The 22857-nt window shown below is 37.7% G+C and overlaps 1 protein-coding gene across 7 annotated transcripts in view; it reads right to left on the bottom strand.

Moving 5' to 3' along the window:
• The window catches only part of CCSER2 (coiled-coil serine rich protein 2), a 61784-nt gene that overhangs the window by 24281 nt on the left and 14646 nt on the right, over positions 1-22857 (bottom strand). For all 7 annotated transcript variants that reach the window (XM_014267775.3, XM_074544656.1, XM_074544658.1 and 4 more), the window contains 3 exons: positions 10632-10722; positions 7472-7634; positions 6693-6861 (listed from right to left, as the gene is read on the bottom strand). In XM_014267775.3, the coding sequence (XP_014123250.2) occupies positions 6693-6861; positions 7472-7634; positions 10632-10722 (423 nt within the window). The remainder of the gene's footprint in view (positions 1-6692; positions 6862-7471; positions 7635-10631; positions 10723-22857) is intronic.

Raw genomic sequence — 22857 nt, 5'->3', positions numbered from 1 at the left:
GTTGAAACAGCAAGTTTTCTTCTTCCCCCCACAGTAAAGCCACCCTTGCTGCAGCCTGTGTACAATGCCCAGGTGATGCCCCTGCTACAGACACTTATATTTCATTTCTATAACTTGACAGAACTTACATCTCAGTTTTTTGGTGCTGTTTTGGTTTGGATGCTTTTGGAGTTTTATTGTTTCTTGGGCTTTTATATAAATTGACTGGTTATTTTGAGAACAGTCAAGTTTACACTGTCCAGCACTCAGTTGTCATCATTTCTCAAGCAGCTGCTTGTCCCTTCCAGGCCCATCACCAGCAAATAAAACACTGATGAAGCAGCAGTTTACACACCATGTTACAGGAAGTTCTACAAGAGTACTTTGAAATAATTTGCACAGTAATACCATAAAAACAAATATTAGTTAGTTCAAAACACTTATGAAATGCTAGAGGAAAAGTGCAGCAATTAGAATCCTAGAATTACTTTCAGTTTTCAAAATTATTTTTTGCATATTAATATTGTATTTTATATTTATTTTATTTTATATACAATAAATATGTATCAATATTTTATATTTATATATTTAATTGTATTTTGTACTTATCTTATATCCCCCAATTAAAAAGTTTCACCAACATTTTATTTTAAGCAATGATTCAAACAAATACACTCAGAAGTGAAGCCACAGATGGTCACAGTTACAACTGTGAAGGAGGCACCATGGGAATGGGAAAAAATACAAAACAAGGCAAACTATTTCAAGCAAAAGTATCTCACATGACTTTTCAAAGCTCTGTACCTCCAATATAGCTTTTACTGCTATTAAAATGCAGGGAAGTGGAGCAGTAAGACATTCCACAACAGCAGAATAAGACCTGATTGCAAAGAAGGTTAGTGTGTCACACACTCCCTGGTGATTTCAAGCAGCACCTGACTCATTCACCAGCAAAGCAGGGACAAAGGTCATTGCAGCAATTCCCTCACCATGGCTGCAATTCCCTCAGCACACAGGTAGAGAACACAGCACAACTGGAAAAGAAACAGTTCTAACTCTATCAGTAGGAAATCAAGCCTCCCTCCGTTTGAACATTTCATGTTAGGAATTATCTATGAAATCTGCCTTCCTGTGTTTTTTGTTTCTTTCTCATTATACTGCTGAAATGAAACAGGGGAAATCAGCAAAACAGAGCCATCCCTGTACAAAAAAGGATATTAGGTTTACCAAAAAAATAATAGAATTAGCAAAGGAAATGCACCTGGTTATATGCATACGCTATTTTGGTAGGTTAAAATAATACTAAGAAGTATACCAAGATACCATCAAATTTGGAAACATGGAGAGGACATCTGCTTTCAATCTTTTGGTAAAGATGCAATAAACTTTATATATGTATCACCACATTGCATATTACACTACAACAGGCAATACAGTAAACTGCTACTGCTATCATTTTTACAGTAGCAGAACACATTATTTATTTTGGTATAATCACTTATCCAGGTCTACTGAATTTTTAGGAAGGTCCAGGTTTTAATTCCCAATTCCAAGCTTTACTCAGCACCAATCACTGATCTGAACAGACTCCTTGGCTAAAGGCATTTCTATAATGATAAAAGCAGAAGCTGAGTTAAGGGTTCATCAAGCAGAGGGTGCTATTCACCTGCTGCCTGCCTGGCATTCTGAGTGCAGTTTCATCCAGGCCACGTCAATCTCACTGTCACTGTCAAACACTGTCACAGCAACAATCTGACAGTGAAACAACTGCTTAAACCTACAATTTGCCAATTTGGTTTGCTATTGTTTGTTCATCTCCTTTGGTTCTGTTTCTTTCAAGCACAATTAAGTCACTGAGGTGAACTATTTTGTGGCTAGTAAAAAATAATAATTGTAGAGGCAATTTATACAACTTAATGCATGACACAAAACCATCTTTTTATTTTGTAACTGTTCCTTTCTCAACTTCAGGTTTCACATAAACAAAGAGGAATCTCTCTTGTGGATCTCACCACATACAAAAAAAAGAACACAATGAATATGTATTTCAAAGATACACAAGTGACTTACCGATCTAAAGCCGCAGCAAAATGTACTGATGCATTTAACAAATCTGCACTACATGGTTCACATTTTCATTAATACCTCTTCATACAAATGGGCCATATCTGATAAGCTACAGTGAAGAGCTGTGCTTGAAAAATAGAATTTCATTTCCATTCATGAAAGATAAGTTGAAATGAAACATTTTTTTATAAAACCTGCCTCCCACAGAAAAAAGAGCTTCACAGATCTCAGAATCCTGTGAACTGCCTCATGTTTCAGTCCTCCCTACAGGAACAGGAAGTGCAAGCAATGCAACCAAGCTGCATTGGGTTACTACAAAGGATGGTCAATCCTTGCCAAGATCAAAGGCTCAAGGGCAACAGAAACAGAAAAACTTTATTTAAAATTGTATTAACACATTAGCCTCCACCAAGAGCAGCAAGTTTATGAAATTAATTGAGGAGGAGGAAGAAATTGTTAAGATGAGAAGAAAACTTATTTCTTAATAAACATGCAAATGAAGTACCTTAGTCAATGTTTAAGAGGTATTAACATTTACATGTCAATTATTACTAGAATTAGACTTCCAAAACATTTTCTTCTTACAATACAAAGTTAGCACTCCAGTTAAGCATTAAAGAGAGAACACTCTCCAGCAGTACACCTCTCTGCAAATATGGCTGCATTCAGTACAAGAACAAACCACATTTTTCACTCTATGGAGGTTATTTTACATTACATTACTGAGAAGTCAGAGAAGGTTAGACTCACTACTGTGAAAATCTTCTAAGCTCTGTATGAGAGAGACTCCTATTGCTGATTTCACTGTCTGAAGGCACAGGAAGATGGCAGTGAGTGAGGAGCAAGCAGCCAGCACGTGTTCCTGCTCACACAGAGCTCAGCCAAGGCTCTGCTGCTCAAAGAACTGTTTCTTTTTCCAAGCTGAACTGGGAATGCAGCACCAACCCCACACTGCTGCAGCTGAGTTGCTAGCAATACTCCAGCTAATTTCAATCCAGCAATGAATCCATACAGCACATTAAGTCTCCCCAGGAATCTGCTAGGTATACATTCATTATGTGCTGTGCTCTACACTAAGTCACGCTACAGCTGATGAGATAATTGTATAAAACTGAATTTAATTGCTAACTCTTCCTATTTTACTGTAACTGTTCCTCTGGGACCTCGAGCCTAAGTCCTGACTACAGCTCTATTTCTACCTATCCAAATTAAATATTATTGCTGAATGTCACAACTGGAGAAAGGCAACACATACATTTAAATGTGTAATATTGGTGGAGCTAATAGAAGAACTTCTGATTCCACAATAAAACTGGAGTTTGAAAGCAACTGGCTTTGTACCGTGATTTTTTTTATATTTTGCAAGAAACTGCTTGTGATCCAGTCCTAGTTCAGAGTTCAGAATGCTAAAGTTCAACTGTTTGTTTTCAAAACTGTATTTCTGTTCAAGAAGTAAAGAAGAATTGTGATATTTTTACTCATTGCTGTTGGTATGAAGCACGATGTTTACAGTAAAGGCTTAACACTTAAATGTAATGAAAAAATATTTCATACGAGTTCTGCCCTAATTGTTTAGCAATTTAGGTAGTAAAGGTCTGAAGACTTCCCCTCTGTAGCAGGCTAATTTACTTTTACATTACTATTCATGTCCTTTGATTAAAAGTCTGGATTATACACAGGAGAGTAGAATAAATATTTACAAGTCCAGTGATGAGTTTTGGAAGCAGTGAGTCAAAACAGGGTTGGTTTAGGTCAGGAAAATACAGTCAAGTATGCCTGACAAAGTGTGAAGGGAAGAACAGCACCTGTTATTACTGAACTCCCTGTTACAGGGAAGAAGGATCAGGCATTTGTCAAGATCAGGAGCAAATTTTGAAAAACTGACATATTAAGACTAACTGTTTCGTTCTGTGCATTTAAGTTCTTTTTAAAAAGTTAATCTGAGCTACTTGAGGCAAGGTTTTTATTCTGCAACCTGGCTATTATAAACTAGATCAAGATTTTACACATGATACTCTGCAGGGCCACACATTACTTGGCTGTAATGTGCAAGCCTTTACACCATGAACCACACACACAGATCATCCATCAAGCTGCCAAATTGTCCTTGTGTTAAAGGCATTAAAAGTCCTAGATAGAAGTGGCAGGGAACCTTTGTATTAATGCCTGGGGCTGTTGGGGGGCACAGTTTATGCAGCCCACCACTCAGACATTGGTTCTAAAAACACACCTTCCCCTTCTGGCACTGCATTACTTTTGTTACAATTGTTTTCCCTCTGATAAAATCAGGAATACATCTCAGTTACCACAGGAAGCAAATGCTCTCATTTCTAAAAGGCGCAATCACACCCTTGAATTAGCCTCAAGGTTGATTTGCTTATTGTTTTGTTGATTTTTTAGTGCCTTGCTTTTAAGGCATAACATTACTTTCATTACATTATCCTATAAGAAAAGAGCAGCATGGAATCTGGTATTAAGAGACAACATCACACACTTTTCAATGCTAATCTGTGTATGCCTCCAAAGAAAGCCTCATGGACTGTTCTTTATTATGGCAACAACGAAATTTTTGTAGCTGAAATGCCATACTTCTGCTGAGTCATCCAGCAGTTCACCAACTCCCACAACTTGCCACGTTTTGAGGTACATTAAAAAAGCTCCTTAAAAGCTTATGACAATTTCATAACATAGGAAGTTTAAATTTGAACACTTCCAATAGAGATGACCCAGCAAGATTTGCTAAGCTTCTTGTCAAAACACAAAGAAAAGATGACAAGAATGAGGAAAACAAAGCTTTAAGAAAAGCTAATAGCATTGACATGCTGAATGCAAGTTTGATCAATGGGATCAATTTTAATACATTTTATTTTTTTTAATCCCAGCTTTTTTGAATCTTATTGGATGAAAGCTGATTTTCACATGTGCTGATTTTTTTTTAATTTGATGCTTCCTCAGAGAAGAAAATTTGTGAATAAATTAGTGAAAAAATGTTAATTGTGAATAAAATGGTGAATAAATGTTAAAAATTTTAGTATTTAGCATGTTTTATAGTCAGTAAAGTGCTGACAAGGCAGAAAAAGCACTACTGGAAACAGCAATAAAAGGTATAGTCACTTTCTGGAATATTGTAACTCAATGTACAAATGAAATGCCAATATCCTAATAAGGCCAAACAGAACATAAGCCCAGCTAGGCTCAGTCCCCAGTTTATTTAATGCCTTAGTCCCTGTGTGTAAGAGTTTTAATGAGAGATGTGGGATTCTAGGAGGCTTTTCAAAATGCAGATTATTACATTTAAGATGTTACAGCAGTCTAGGGTTGTGTGCCTGTGCCTACAGCTGTCAGCTCCAGCGGCAGGCAAGCTTAGAGACTTTTAGTTTAAGTTACAAATGTATTACATACTCGGCTGAGCATCTTAATACAATAGAACTAATCTATACTTTAACTTTTATCTATAGCTTATCATAACTACTGTAATTCCTATATTCATGTTATTATTCTCTAATCACTAAAAGTTAGTACATTACACTTTAAGCTACAAGTTGTTTTTCAGTTTTCTTGCAGTAGAAAATTCTGAGACTCTTTTTCTACATGCAACATTTGCTGACTTGTTTGCCTGTGCTATCTTTCTGCTTAGTAAAATATCTTGTTTGAAGTGAGTTTATCTATTGTTCTAAGTCATAAAACCCCCTTCTAACTAACATACTCGTTGCCTCTTTAGTTATCCAGCAAGACTAGCTCAACAATTCTTTTCTTCTATATTAAAACTTAAGTTACAAATGTATTGCATACTTTGCTGAGCATCTTAATACAGTAAACTAATCTAACTTTAACGTTTATCTATACCTTATCATAACTACTATAAATACTATATTCATGTTGTTATTCTCTAATCACTAAAAGTTAGTACATTAGAATTTAAGCTAGAAGTTGTTCTTCAGTTTTCTTGCAGTAGAAAATTCTGAGATTTTTTTTTCCTACTTGCAACATTTGCTGACTTGCTTGCCTGTGCTTTCTGCTTAGTAAAAACATCTTTTTGTTTGAAGTGAGTTTATCTTTTGCTCTAAGTCATAAAAAATCCTTCTAACATACTCTTTTCCTCTTTAGTTACTCAGTAAGACCAGCTCAACCATTCTTTTCTTCTATATTAAAACTTGAGTTACAAATGTATTGCATACTTTGCTGAGCACCTTAATACAGTAGAACTAATCTAACTTTAACATTTATCTATACCTTCTCATAACTACTATAAATACTATATCCATGTTATTATTCTCCAATCACTAAAAGTTAGTACATTAGAATTTAAGCTAGAAGTTGCTCTTCAGTTTTCTTGCAGGAGAAAATTCTGAGATTTTTTTTTCTACTTGCAACATTTGATGACTTGTTTGCCTGCGCTACTTCTTGTTTGAAGTGAGTTTATCTTTTGTTCTAAGTCATAAAACCCCCTTCTAACTAACACACTCTTTGCCTCTTTAGTTATCCAGTAAGACCAGCTCAACAATTCTTTTCTTCTATATTCAAACTTGCTTCTGCCTCTATTCTTCATTCAGACTCTACATTCAAAACTCTTTCTGCTCAGCACACGTATCTGTGAGCCTTCCATGCCCAACTGTGACCCTCCCCAGCACCTGTGGAGGGCTCACCTGGTGCAGGAGCCTCTTGAGGCGCAGCAGCTGCGTTTTGACGGCGGTGCAGTCCTGCACCATGTGCCGCAGGGTCATCTCATCCAGCATCACCGTGTTCTCGGCCAGCGCCCGCGGCGCCGCGCAGCTCTCCAGGGCACCCCCGCCTGTCTCCAGGTAGCTTGAACCCCTAAAAAACCCAAAACAAACACACAGAGATGGCAACTGGAGCTAGACAGTGATTGGTAAAAAGGAAAGTGTTATGCAATGTGGGCTATACTTACAGACTGTGGCACACAGCAGAAAATAAGTAAATAAATCAAAAAATGTCAATGCTATTTCACTTAAATTGAGTTTTCCTTTCCACTCCCAGAGATCATTCTCAGACTATAAACTACAGCGCCCTAAAACCACTTAATTCAGCAGCATTTCTATAAACTGTCATTCAACCCTTTAACAACTATAAGGTTACATTTACTTTACTAACAAATTACACTGCAAAAAGCTGCCCAAACTTAAAAAATGCAAGACACTGCAATAGTTTTCCATGGAACACATAAACTATTTTAATCAACATGTATAATATTGTATCAACATGAGCAACAAGTACTTGGCCTGAAAACAGAAGCATAAGTTTTGAAAAGAAATTGTTACAACCCTCAGTGGTGCTTCCACTCAGACATACAACTATTCTGAAAATGTTGTACTTGTACTCAATATCACTTGAGATCCCTTAGTGCCAAAAAGGAATTGCTCACTGGTGCTTTAAATGCTTGTGAGGATATAGAAAAGTGCTTTACCTGTTCAAATCATTTTTACCATGGATATAATGGTCAGTATGGCCAAGATGATAGTGCTCCTGTGTATTCCATCGCTGTTGTGGTGCTCTTTTCCAGAATCCCTCTTGATGCTGTCTCGCATTTCTGTCTTGTCTCTCATAGCGGCTCATATTTTCACATTCCTCTACAGAGAGCATAACAGTACAAAAAATCATAAGACTTGTTCCCAGGACCTTGCAAATAAAATATTAACTATGTGCTGGTAACAGATGCAGTGTAAAGTCTGTGGGGTTTGTTTTGGTTTTTTAACTGATCCAAAACAGTACCCATTTTAGAAGTGTCAAGTGGACTTCTGCAACAATGTCACATTTTTATTAAAACATAAACTTGTTACAAGTATAAGAGCAACCTGTAGCAGAAACTGAAGAATCCAGCTTTAATAGTATTTCTACTTTTGACAGAAAATCATTTGAAGGAGGTAGAAATTATAGAAGAAAATAAAAGAAACTATTTTGTCTCTCTCTCTTACTGATGGTATCTCCAGGGCTTTAACAAGTTCTAACAATACACAAACACAGAAAGGCAACACTGTAAAAAAAGGCCAGGATTGCATTGCAAAAAGAAAACAGTTTCGTTACTTAAAAGACAGATATACCTCCGCCTATTCACGTGGTTTGGTTGTCAGATTCAGAGACATTAAATCTGTATTTAACTGGACAACCAGCATGATTTAAAACAAGGAAACCAAACAAGCTCTTTAAGACTCCAACTTCTGCAAAGCCACAGGAATTCCACAAACGTCTTAAGGGAACAAACGCTAAATTTGGCAACAGCCCGGAAACGACTGAGCGAAAGCCAAAACAACTTCTACCCAGGAGTCAGACCCGGCAAAAACAGCCCTAAAGTGCTATTGTGCCGCCACAGCTGGTCCTTCACTTACCCAGGGAGCTTTCCCTCACATTGCCAGCGCTCTCCTGGCAGCAGCTGCACGCAGGGGAGCAGCGTTTGCCCCCCGAGCCGCGCTGCGCACCCGGCTCCGGACGGGCCCTGCTTCCCGCTGCCTTCCCAGCCTGCGTGGGGCTGCGAGCCAGCCCGGCGTCACCCTGTGATTTACACGGCCCTCCTCACTCCCTGCGTGCTTCTGCAGCTACCACTGCTGCTAAAAATAGTGGCCAAGCAGCATCCCAGGCTCCAAAGTGAAACCAGGAGAGTTTCGGAGGACCTGGAAAGTCTTAAGAGGCTGACGTCAGTGAAGTCGCACATAATTATGGAAAAAGTGTTGGCAAAAAGTGCTGTTAAACATTACTAGAACAAGTACTCACACCTCCAATTCTGTTTTTATCACTTAACAAATAACCAAAAAATTGCATCATAAAATAAACTTATTCACCTTAACTAACAAGATTTATTTTCCTTTAGCAGCATCTTTCTACAGCTCATAACACATGAAAATTAATAACAAAATAAGCGCTCAGTAAGTTTACAAGCAATTATGATTTTCAGCTTTGGAAAAGTAAATACTGAGACACTGAGTAAAGACAGGTGGAGATTAACTAAGAAGAAGTTTTGCTTTTTCAAGTGGTCATGTTTACATAAGGGAAAATCTGGAGGTGGCTTTTGAATTCTTATTTTCAGATCGTCTTTGCTGAAAATACAGAATTTTCAAGATAAGAAGCAGAGATATCCTATTTATGCCAGGCTAATTTTACAAGGAAACCCAACCTCTAAAAAAATGTGAAAAATAGCAGTAATTAGCTTTAAATGTTTTTGTGGTAAACATTTACCTTTAAAAACATGCCCTTCTAGCAGTTTTCAAATTAATAATTTGTAATGGAATTACTGATGCAAATGCGGTGCATGTTTCATATAAACAAGGAAACTTAGGAGAAATTGATCTACCCTTTAAAATTGCTTCTTAGTTTTGCCCCAACAGAATTAAATTATTCCTACTGAAAGAATATGCCTTAGGCTTGCATTGTTACCCATTCTGGAAAATGAGTAAAAAGGTAAAAAATTCATACCTGTCAGGGTTGAAAAGTTGCATAGTTGCAATGTTTTCAAATCATTTCACAAAAGCACATTGAACAACTCATTCTGAGATTTAAAGGATTATGTACTGCACTTTACATGTGCACAACATTAGAATACAATGTGCCACCATCATCACAGATGGAAAACTGGGCTTTCTTTACTGCAAATGTGGCTTTGTATCTAATATACACACAGGAGTCTTCACCCAGATAACTCAGAGGTGCTCTCAAAAACCCCTGAATTTACTTCAGCAAGCAGCTGAATGTTACACAAAGCAAGTAAAGCCCTCTTCCTTTCAGTGCCTCTTTGCACTGGGTAGGGCCTGACAGTGGTACACATTCAGTGTTTCTGTATTTGAAGACAGCCTGCCCTCCACTGAACGTGCAGGTAAAACTAATACCCATATTAACATAACAACAGCTCATAATAACAACAATACTCAGCAGTCCCATGAGTAGCTCAGGAATAAACAAAGCAAATGCCTCAAACTTTTCCAGTCTGAGATTTGGGAAAGGGCAGTCATAATTTCCTTTATCAAGTTCATTGTATTCTGAATTTGTTCTATTTCAGGGGCATCTAGGTACCTCTACCTTCTCTGTGAAAAGTCTGACAGGACCCTCACTGAATGTAAGAGTGCATAAAACACCATTTGAAAACACACATCTTAAATTTTACATCTTCTGCTACCCTGAAGGGTATGTATATCTATTAGGAGATACTGTCATTTTGTAGAAGAAGATAATATATCTCAAAGAATTATGCTGCCATTCAGCTGAAAGAAAATACTGTCCCAGCATTTCCAAATATACTGAAAAGATGAGACTAAAAGACCAACTTAAAACTTTGAAATTTATTCTATAGAAATAATCCTAGGAAAAAAAACCAGTATGAAACAAGGTTGAACTTTTATTCAAGGCAGTATACTTCTATATTCATAATTTTTCAAATGTAGGAGTTGTATTTGGGAAAAGTGAAATATCTCCCTTCCTGTATTTCACAAAAGAAAGAGTTGTTACTTAAAAAAAAAAAAAACACTCTAACTTGAAGAGTGCATTAACTTATTAAGCCAAGAGTCAGAAGAAAGCAAGTCAGAAGTCTCTTAAGGCCATGATCCAGTTTCACAGTGAGACTGCTTGGCTGCCTTACTCACCTTTGTCACGAGGTGGGTCCTCGGGCAGATCCACATCCAGCATGAGATCATCATCTTCAAGATCACATGAATCAAGATTATTCAAGATATCCTGCAAGAAAGGCAAAGTGAGATACAGCTGGTTCCATGATACTTCATACACCCTACTGTCACAAAAAGCTTTGTTACATTTTTACTGTGCACACATCCAATGTTACCAGCAGCCTCCTCTCCTCACCAAGATCAGCCTTATTTCAGACCATCTATACAAACAACAATCATCACACCTCTGGTAATATAACACAGTAACACTGCTAGATGAAACAAAGATGGATTTAAACATTTTTCTGCCTGATGCCTACATGTCATGGTTTCATACTGGCACAGTGCCAGTGCCCCCATGAAAATACTCTCTCCCTGGTGTCTGCTGTGAGATGTGACCAGGAATAAGCAAAGCCATGACACTATGGAACACTCCAAAGACTTTTTTATTCATTAATATCCTGTCTTCTCAGCAGTTGGAAGCATTTTGAAACTCAACAACTTTGTTTACTTTGAATTCAAAAACAGCTTTGTGGAGAGATGATGTTAATTCCTCTTATTTCAGCTCTCATCACAAAATCATTGAAAGGAAGTGAGAGAAACCTATGTTATCTTGACTTTTTGGGACAACAAATATTCAAACATGCTATTATGAGCAACAAACTCTGCTTCTTTTTGCCTTTCAGACTGTGGTACTTATAGAGATGTTCCTAAAGGGACTAATAAACCACCATATTGCAGGGGTATGCTAATGGCACAAGAAAAATGCTATTTAGTGCTAAATGAATTACACATATTAAATGTAGCCAGGTATATGAAAGGACTGCAATGAGGGCAAGCCCAGTCAGTGTTAAAAAGAGAGACTGACCCCTCTTGCTTTAAGAATACCAAGAGGAGGAGGAACTGAGGAGGCCAAGGCTGTGGAACACCCAGCTCACGGCTCAGTCTGACACTGCCAGTGCTGCTGGAAACCACAGCAGCCTGGGCAGAGAGCCCAGACACCCTTTCACTCCATCACTCCAAGGAAACTAAACCCACTCACACACAGCAGGCCTGAGCAAACTCCTAGGGATATCCAGCTCCAGCTCCTGAGCTCCCAGTGAATGCCATGCCTTTAAGGCCTGAAACCAGACTCAGGTCCCACACACTGACCTCTTTCCTAATACCAAAAACAGATTTTTCTAAGGTTTATTGGCTACTCCTAGAAATGATATGTGACACCAATATAGTATAATTTACCAAATATTAAATCAAATAAGTGTTTTACAACTATTTCTCATAGTAAATTGATCACTAAATACTTACATGAATACTGGCATACAAGCTATGAACACACTGCACAACAATATTCCCTGAAAAAGCCCCCCTTTGCTGGCTGTCATTTGTTAGATTTGCCTTGTCACAGATGCACAGGTGAAAAGGAAGAACATTAACAGGCATTTGTCTGAAATGTTGTTCCAGCTGTTCTTCAGCAGCCTTCCTACAGCACTCACAAAGCACTACTGTATTTTATTGTACATGGTGACAAGAGCTAAGTATATTTCAAGATTTTTGGGGGGATTTGGGTTGTGTCAGAGGACATTAAACATTTTGCATTTCTGCAGGGCAAGTTATTTATTGACTTAGGAGGGAAAGTGTGATATGAAAATAGTTACTGTGTACTTTGTAAAACATGAGCAATACAAAAGAAAGATGGAATACTTGACTCAAAACCATCTGCTTTTGTTATATTTCAAAGTCCTATCTGAATTGCTTTGTCCACAAATAGCATTCTATGCATTTACAAGAAAAATCAGGAAAACTCACACAGCAAGGCACTGGAAATAATAATAAATCCAACTATGAAAAAGCTTCACAAAAAAATGGAAGCCATTTAAATGAAACATGGATTTAATATTTGGGACAACAAAATGCCTGTATATTTTTGCTACTTTTGCTTCTATTTATTCAGGAACAAGGAGTTTTTAAACTAATGAACATTTTTTCAAACAATTCTGCAAAATACAGGCATGCTTGAGAGGCAGCTTCAGTTTGGTAGTTGATAAATTATTTCTATGCTGTGCTTTCATCTTCCAAATTAGTGTGAACAAGGATTATTTTTTTCTACTGCAAGAACTTTAATGACCATGACAAATAAAATAGAAACAGTGGCCACAAACACAAAAAGCGGAAAAGCTTTGCCATCACTGTGCAAATGCATTTAAAAATGCACAATATAAGAGCACAATATGCCAGAATTTTTCCTAATAAATCTAGATAAGCCACCTTAATATCTTTGAATGAGAACTTTGGAAGTGTAATGGTGTCACAGAAGGTCAGTATTTGAGATTCCAGACATACTTTCCTGTCAACAGCACACTTCATTATGCTTCCCTAATTACATATTCTTCACCACACTGAGGAAAGGAAACTCCATGCTACAAGAAAACCCCCACAACTGCAAATACCAAGACTTTGTAATCACTGGGCCATGTGTGAATGCACTTTGAGTATTTTCCCCTGTGAGCTACTTGGGAAACACAATATACAAAGAGGTGTCAGCAATGTCATCCTGAAATAGCCATAAGATAAAGTACAAGTTTCATCAGCACATTAGTGCATGTAAAAAAAGAAAATTTAGATACTTCCATTGCTGTTCTTTCTGCTGCATAAGGAACTGCATGTAATTACATGGGAATAACATAGTTAATAATGTGTGCTTAACAGCAATTAGCATCATGAAGAGATTCAGAGCAATGAGTTCAAACAGAACAGGAAATTAAGAAATTCTTTCCAAGTGCATCAGCTTCAACCCTAGAGAATATTCCATGTTTCAGCAATTATTACAAGTCACAGAAAAAGAAGATTCCCATTCTATTTATATAGGTGAAAAGAGTAATGTGTATTAAAAGGAGTATGATTTTCACAAGGCTGATTCAGCACTAGATTTTCAAGCTGGTACAACCTAGGAAGAGACTGAGTTTGGGACTGTGAAACCCCAGGTCCAACTACAGTGCTGTCCCCAAGCTCTCTCTCCACAAAGCTTTTCCACTGGACACAGGCAGCAGTGCTGTGCTGGCTTCCTGCAATAGAACAGGGAAAGCAGGAGGTGAGACAGATCAGCTGTGAGTCCTGCTGTAAGAGCTGAGGAACTCCAGCACCCCAGTGCAGGGAGCCCTCACACTGCACAAGGAGAAGGGAAAAGGCCAAAGGGCAAGGGACACCACATGTGACATACCACTTCCAGCAAGTTCACTTCAATGCTCTGCAAATCCTTTCTGGAGTGGTTGTCCTCAGATGCTGTGTTTTACCACAGGTTCAGCAAGCACACACAACAGCTCACCCACAGCAGCCTGGGATTTAATCCAGTTTTTTGGAGGCATGGAGCCCAGCATCCCTTTCTAGAGAGGGATACAACATCAACACCACTGCTTTGAAGTTTCAGGAACTCTATGCAGAAGAGCTGCTTTTGCTGAAGCAAAACTTCAGTTTTCATTATAAAGTCACATTCACCATAATGAACTGGAGTGCAAAATATTTTCAAAAGTTCAGTTTCCAAAAATTCCTCATGCAACATGCATCACAAGCTTTTTCTTAAACTGAAGAGTGCAATTTTTCAGTCCACCAACCAATCTGAATTCAATTTAGTTTAACAGCTGAACCTAGGCAAGAGGTCTGATTCTCAGCTTTCCCACTTCTTGCACTAAGTATTGTAAGGTTATAATGCAACCAAAATAAAGCATAAAGTGCCCAAAATAGAAGACAGAGAGATATCTGCCTGTCAGATATCTGACAGATTTTCTCCCTAATAAACATAAAAATGATGACCAGTGAAAGCTTATAACACAATGTATATTACAGTGGAATAAAAAAAAAAATGAAGTCAGGCATGAAGGTTAGTGAAGAAATGCAAAGCCCCCAACTAATTCCAGAGAGCATTGCCAGAATTGAGAAGAGTCTGAGCTCCAAGTACCTGTGCCAGGTTAGGATATTCTGCAGGAAAAGCAATTGCTTTGAGGGAGTCATGAACTGGTGGTGAGCATTAGGAACAACATTTTACCTGTTTCCATAACTCACAATCTCAGACCTCCCTTGTTTGTTCCACCTTTAGGAAGCAGACAGCTAAAGAAAAATAACTAATTGTTTTTATTACTGATTTAGTGACTTAGGTCTTGCTTTTGATGATGCTGAAAAAAGACCTCAGTAGAAGACAAGTGTGAGTAAGGGGAAAGAACTACAGGAGAATTAGGCCAAAAAACTCAAGTGAAGCATTCGAGAGCAGCACTGAAACTAAGAAACCATCATTTCAGGTGCTTGAGGAATGAAAAAAAGGAAGTGGCTTTTAAAAACAAACAGAAAACAGACTGAGGAAATCAGTCATCTGAAGGGCAGCTAAAGAATAACTGCCAAAGTCAAACACAAGGCAAGGCTGACAGAAGAAAAGAGGGAAACCTCCAGGGTCTTTTTCAATGCTATTTTCAGCATTTGACAATATCTGAGATAGAGATAAAAAAAGAAATAGGAAGTCTCCAAAAAGGCAATGTTCTATAGGAACTGAACAGAACTCTTAAGTGAAGGCAGAAAACACAGACAGAGGAAAACACATAGTGCACTATAGGGCTGAAGAGAAAAATCCACTGTAAATGAATCCTCAAAACAGAGAAAACCACCCAGGGAAGAGATGGGATAGAATTCTGCAGGATACCAAAGACAGAATAAGAGCACACTGTACAAGTCACATTGAAGATAATTAGGCCAAGCAGCCAAACAAGTACTTTGTAATTTTGTCCATGCTCTGTAACTGAAGGTTGCTGTGGCAACACGTGACAACAACTTGGCTTGGAAAATCCGAAACATTTTTGGTTTAACTGTTAAGTAGAACGGTCTTAAAAATTTACTGTTCTTGAAAACATTTTTATAGAGGTAGAACATACATTTTATTTGTATGTTCTACCTAGGTTCACTGAAGGTACAGAGGAATTCATTATTAGTTTAAGTTATTACATGCTGTATCTAAAGCATCTACACTTGCTGGGTTTTTAATTTATTTTTTGTAATATATGAAATCAGATGGCAGACTCTGTAAAAAATCTGAAGTTCAATAAAACAATAAAAGAAGAGAAAGAGGAAAACTAGGAATATTAGTCATTCTGTTGAGACTTGACCATTTCATAAGCAACAGCACTTTCAAGCATACAGCCCAAGCAACACCCACTGCCACATGCAGCATTCCTTGACTGCCATCTAGCCTCCAGCAATAAGGAAAGCTGAAAGGGGGAAGCATTGATTCCAGCAAAATTTAAAAAGATTTTCTATTTTTGGTTGTTTTGTTTTGTTTTTTTTTAATAGGCTGGTGCTTTTAAATAGAGAGTTTCCTGTTTACTTTTAAGCAGAATCACAGAAAGCAGTCAGCAGTGAGCATAAATAGTGACAGAGGAAGAGCAGGGGAGGAGGAGAAGCAGTTCTTCCTACTCACTGCTTCCAGTCTGTTTGCACAAAAAGGCTACCAAGAGGTTCAGCACTGCTTTTGCAGTTTATCTAACCAACAATGGAGCATTTTACCCTATTAAGCAATGTGTAATTGCTACAGCTGCTCTTAACTGGCAGAAATTATTGTGAATGATTCTCATTCCACTGACTTGCACTTGGATTAAATGTACAGCGCTTGGTTTAAGGAAAATATAGATGCTTCAAATAATTCCCAGCTGAGAAAGGAACCAAACAACCTCAGAGGAACAGCATGGGCATGGCTGTACCAGGAGCTCAGTTGTTCCCACTCAGCAAGAGTTTTAATTCTACCCTAAGAGACTTTGGGAGTAACCCGACTATGACACGTTACACAGCATTAATGTGTTCTATTCTTACACAGCCAGCTTAATGTACTTGTTTCTAATTAAAACCAAAACAATCCTCAAATATCTGCAAGCTACTTTGGGTGATTCTATTTTGACCAATCTCTCCATGAGCTGCTCACAACAGGGGAAGTGTTCCCTCACTTACTGCACTACTGCAGAGGTGTGTTTATGCCACATCATCCTGACACACTTCCACAGTGTCAGCCAAGGGCACAAAAGCTCAGAGCCAGCTCACAGGTGGACATGCAGAGTTACCAGAAAACATCCCTTCCAAGCCTAGAAAATTAACCTAGTGCTAACTTCTACCAGTGTTTGCTCTCATATTTCACACAGCAGCACAGCAGCTGCCACACTCTCCCCAAAACACAAACCCAAAGGTGTAATGAATAGATGCCATGAGCAGAACACATCAGTAAAAGTGAAGTTGCCTTCCTTGGTTTTTCCAGCCAAAACAGCCTGAGAAGATTTACTGTGTCAATTCTGAAGGAAGAAGTTCTCAAGGGCATATAAGCTTTCCCAAAGGAAAAAAGGTAATTTGCCATAAAAGGATGTTCACCCAATGTCATGCCTCTCAGACCAGGATCACAAGAGGTTTGTGCACTGTAATAAAGTCATATTACCTCCTAATCATGTTAGACACTAGGGACACTATATAACACAGGACACACAGAAGTGCCATCTCATTAAGTAATTCTGTTTCTCACCACCTCTCCTTGCTGCTACAGTTAAACTCAGAAGTTAAAGACTGGAGCAGAGGTAGGACAGTCAATGGTGGCTATTCTCCCTCTAAAATCATTCCCTAATGCCATGACATTTCCCTTCTCTGCCATGAGCAGAAAACTGTCTGCCAGCAAACTCCACCACAGGAATGGCTGAGGAGCTGACAGAACACACTGAAATGAGTTTGTGCCTTTAGTTCTGTATTGACAAGCAACAACACAGACTGAATTTTTCATTAAAAACTTAATGGTGGAAATATTACTCAAGGGTGTTCTCCCCTTACTTCAGTATATTCACAAATATTATCTGTTCATAATGAAGATTAAAGGCAAAAAGATGACACTGACTTTTGAGGTTTTGAAATCAGAACCAAGCAGTCTAGTGGTTTTCCAAACATATATTTTTAGGCATAAAAATAGGCTTCTTAGAAATTAGGAAGATAAAAAACAATTGCCACAGATTTCTGTAACTGCATTATAGGAAAAATGAAAATGATGAAGTCAGAACAGTACAGTTTAAGTGACTGAATAATTTTTATCAGATCCTGGAACATGACATGAAGATATTGGGACAAAGACATGAATTTAGAAGCTTATACAGCTTAAACAGAGGTTACCAACTACAGCAACTTCCAATAAGCAGCTACCAATGAAAAACAGCTTTCAAGGCTGACATGTGTATTAGATTCAAATCCCAGAATCACTCTATATATATATATATATATATATACACACACACACACCTGAGCAGGAAGTTTGACCACAGAAATGGCAGCTTCCCAGACAATGTATTTCCAATAAATCTTTCTGCATACCAATTAATAAATTCATACATTGTTTGCCTTTTTCTAGAATGCATCAGTAAAAGCTAAAACCTCATGTGCTACTGTGATATCTCTTGCCAATAAATATATTGGCCTAACCCAAAAGTCAGATTTTCACATAAAGGAGTGTGAAAGACCAACAAATTCAACCTGTCAGCTACTTCAAAATCCAAATCACCCCAACATATACAACAAGATTTCCTAAGACTAGAAAAAGTATACTTCATTAAATAATTATACCACAAGAATTATGCCATCTCTTTCCAACCTCACAACCTCACTAGAGTATTGGGCATCTAATGGTGTCATCAGTTCTCACTGTATCACATTCACTAGCAAAAAAAAAAATTAAAATCTCTAATCATACACAAAATTGGAAGTGTGTATTTATTAATGCCATAATGAATTTTAGTCAAAATGCACTGACTGAGGTGAAATCATCCTTTGCTTTCAGGTACAGAACAAACTCAGACACTTCTTAAAGAAGTGCTCAACTGAAGTACACAAATTACTTTCAGGAATCATCATGGGAGCACAAAATGCAATTAATTCTCTTTATTAACCTCACCTTTTGTATTCTAAGAGGAGGAAATGCATTAAGTCAACATTGCTCATTTGAGTACAGCCTGTCAAGAAACATTTTAATGCTCTTCTCTGCTTTGAGTAAGATCTTCATTGTTCTTTGAAAGAAGAGAAAAAAGAACTGAATTTCATCTGGCTCATTAGATGAAAGGCTTTTAATGTGTGCTTCTTGTACCTAGCTTGCACCTGAAGGACTCATTTCATGACTACTCTTTTAGAAAGTTCTAGCAAAATAATAAAAGTTTGTGTTGAGAAAAGATTACACACTTTTTACATAGTCTTAAGCTTACCAGGAGTTTTATTTTCATTACAGTTGTAACCAAACATTACAAAGTTTAAAAAGCTCAACTTGTCATAGAACAAGAATTAGTGTTTTGGCATTACCTCCTGAAAAGAAAGTTCAGCTAAAGAAAGGAAGGTGGGTAGAAGGCAATATCAAGAAAGTGTAATAAATGGAAATAAATAAAATAAAATAATAAAGGAAATAAATGTATTAGAACTACACACATTATAAGTCTGAATTCATATTAATAAATTACTAATTTGAGAAATCAGACTGGCAATTTAAACCTTACTACAGAGTCATTTTGAGAAGTGAATTATTTAAAAAATTAAGGTAATTAGCACTAAATGACTTGTAAATAACTACTGAAATAAATTAATAACTGAACTAAACAATTCTACTTTAGCACGTTCATTTTCTTTAAGAAGTAGAGCATATTCCACTGAGTACCAATGCTTCAGGAACCAGAAAGCATTTTGCCCAGTCTCAAAAACTAATTCAGATGTGCCCTTGACCAAGTTGCAGTCACAAAGGGTAAAAATATAACAAAGAATAGCAGCAAACAATCTTACAAGATTTCGAAAAAATTGCCTGGAAGAAGAGAAAAATGTAACTGTTTTATACTCTGGCTAAAATTCTGGCCATGTGTCAAACTGCTTCATTCCAGCGAGATCCAGATTTCATCCCAAGAGCAATTAAATTCTCAGCAAAGCAGTTAAAACCCATCTGTCTCCTCAAGCCAGATTTCAATTATTATTCCATAATCCTATGCCTTATAATTACATTGGTGTTCACTCTGCACATATCCAAAAATACTGGCTGGATTTACTTCAGGAAAAATGAACACAGCGCAAAGATCCACATTGCTACTGGAGCCTACAGGAAAAAGAGTCAATCTGACAGTACAGGGAACACTCTGAAAGCTTCCTGTCCAAACCTATTGGCCCAAATGAAATTGCTTGAAAAGAAATGAAAAAAAAAACCCAAATCACATTGCAAAAACCTCTCTCAAGAATATTACAGAAAGAAGCCAAAACTATTGGAATGTTTTCAGTTTAAAGTTTGACTTCTTGCAGACTTTGAGCACTAGAATATTGCAGCATCTTTAAAACAAGCAGATACCTCAGAACAAGAACAGCTGTACTATTTATCCTTCTCAACGTAAATAAGGACTTGCACTTGCCAAAGACATTCAAAGCTTCACTCTGAACAAACACATTAAAGCTTCTCTTTCTCATTTGCCTACTTAGTTCAGCACTAAGAAAGTTATCCAAAATAACCAAAATTTCCATTTGAAAGTGAAAATAAAACAACAACAGAGATAGTGGAATTAGTTCTTTTCTGTTATGGAATTAGGTAATGAAAATATTTTCATCCTTACAAAAAAACCCCACAAATACCTACCAAGCTCTAAATCCTCCCTGTGATATTATTTAGATTTGTATGACTCTTAAACTTCCAACACTGTATTACACACTTTCTCCACAGCTGCTGATTCAGTAAAGAACAGGAGGACTGTACTAAAAGAGGCCAAATTTTCTTTTGTTCTTCATCCCCATATCTTTAAAACCAAGATGCACTGAGAATAGCAAAGATATTGGCTTTTCTGCTCCCCAAAAGGAACAATGAGCCTTAGAGGCCAGCAAGTTCCTGCTGTTGCCTTTCTATGCTGGTTCTCATTTCAGAAGCCCAGTTAAAATCCCCTTTGCAAAAGCTGCCCTCCCAAAGATGCTCCAAACACTCCTAAACCAAGTTCACCCTAGGGGGGGCTGCACTGCCATCTATGGAAAAGCTTAGGAAAAACATTTAGCATTTTAGTATTTGTTAAAAGACTAAAAGACAGCTTAAAAGACTACCAAAACAGCAGTGGGATGAAAATGAGGAAGAAAAAAGGCAAATTATGCAGTAAACATGACCAATTACTCAGCACACAGTTCCCTGAATTGTCACTCAGCCACACTGCTTCTACTCACCCAGCCTGGTGCCACAGGAACTCCAGAACTACTGCTTTGGTGACTGCCCTGGAAATACTAAATCCAAGGGCAGGCAGGCTGGCACTAGCCCAAGCACTCCAAATTCTTAAATCTGACTCTCATCAATTGGATTTTGACACACAGATATGAACTGCTTTTAACTCACCACACTAGAGGATAGAAACTGCATAATTTGATCACGTATCTGCCAGCAATCAAAACATCTGACGTGTTGACTAATCACAATAATTATTCTCAATGCCTTCACTTTTTTGTCTTTCTACTCCCTGCTTGCAGAGAAAAGGAAAAAACATGGAACAAAAGCTTACAAAACCTACTCAAGAGTACTGTTTTTCAGAAAGAATGAAAAGCTGCGTCAGAAATTCTTTTGCATCTTCAGATTAGAAAAGATCACTGTCAATCTTTAGGCTAAAGAAATCAAATATATCATAATTTCTACCAAAACCTACAAGTACAGGGGAAAAAAAATTTAAAATCCCACTACTAAGAGGCAATTCAACGTTTCAGAGCTCCATTTCCCCCCCTCAAAATCCAAGCTACTGAAAATACATTTCTGCCTTGCAAAAATAAAAGGTGCTATTGATGCTTTTCTCATTCAGATAAATGCCACAGTACAGCAGTAAGCACTGAATTCAGGAAAGTAACAGGATAAAAAAAATCAAAAAGGGTAGCAACAATACGTGATCTTCTAGATTCAACATCAAGTCTTAAAATCTCCTTTCTCCACTTCCTCCAAAACAAGTAAATACATTCTTCCATTCTTAAGCCCTCCCTAAAAACTGTTTACTTTCAATAAACAAAGAAATAATCCAAAATAGTGAATAAGAATATCAAAGGCTTCTAATGTACCTCTCATCTGCTTACAACAGCTTCTGTCAATCAGCTCATTGATTCAACAGGAACTCACAGCCATGCACAAATTAATTCACAGGGGCTACACAGACCAAAACCTAGATATATACTCTGAAAGCACAGTAAAAGAAGTGTCTTCCACTTGTTTGTTACTTTTCAGAGTATGTATCAAAACATCTATGTTGAAAACTTACCAAGGACAAAGTTTAATAACTTCCTTTTTTTCTTGGCATGTGCATGCATGTGTCTGCAACAAGGGTATTTGTTTTTGCAGTGGCCTCCATGAAACTTTTCCCTGTAAACACCAATAAAGCTACAAAACTCACACTACAAAAATATCTAACAGCTTTTCCAAGCTGGTCACAATTGCCACAAAAAGTTAATAACCACTGCTAAACTCTTTCAAGCACTAGATCCCAACATCATAATTTAAAACTGAGAGCAAACAATACCATAAGCAGCTGAAAATACATCAGGAATTGATATTTAGTTACACACAAAGAATGTAATTACCTATCTGTGCCCAAGTCTCAAAGTGGTATTTGCATTACTAAATTGCAGTGGTGACACAGCACCCAACACACCTGAAACTCACGAAGCATGACACATCAGTTAAACCAAACTGGTTTTGTCAAACACTCTGATTGTTAGCATCATGTTTATAGAACCCAAGTTGCTTGATTCACACTCTGTGCAGATAAAGGAGTACAAACAGAGCAGACAGACAGAATTTTCCTCAGGCCCACTGAAATGCCAAGGTTGGCTCCTTGATCTCAGAGGATCACAGCACAGCAACAACTCTCCATCCACTCTGCTCATATTTCATGATGTTTCTTGCACATCATTTTGAGTCCAGCAGTGAGAAAAACGTTGTGCTGCATTTGTGTATCCCACTGGAGAGGCACAAAGAGCCCTGCTGCAGTGAGCTACAGCCAGGTCTCCACCTCAAAGGTGCTGTGACTGACTGAAGAGAGAAATCAAATGTCTGCTTCAGCTCACAGGGGCCCTATGAGCACACAGTACAGAATAACAGATGCAAGAAGCTACAGAGGAAACAGCTCTTTTCTGGCTTTTTCACTCCTATGTTTAGAGATTGCTAGGAGGTGTTGAACTTATA

This window comes from Zonotrichia albicollis, chromosome 7, assembly GCF_047830755.1.
Source record: "Zonotrichia albicollis isolate bZonAlb1 chromosome 7, bZonAlb1.hap1, whole genome shotgun sequence".
Classification (NCBI taxonomy): Eukaryota; Metazoa; Chordata; class Aves; order Passeriformes; family Passerellidae; genus Zonotrichia; species Zonotrichia albicollis.
Note: the sequence above shows the minus strand (reverse complement) of the source record. Positions and strands in the feature narration are given on the sequence as shown.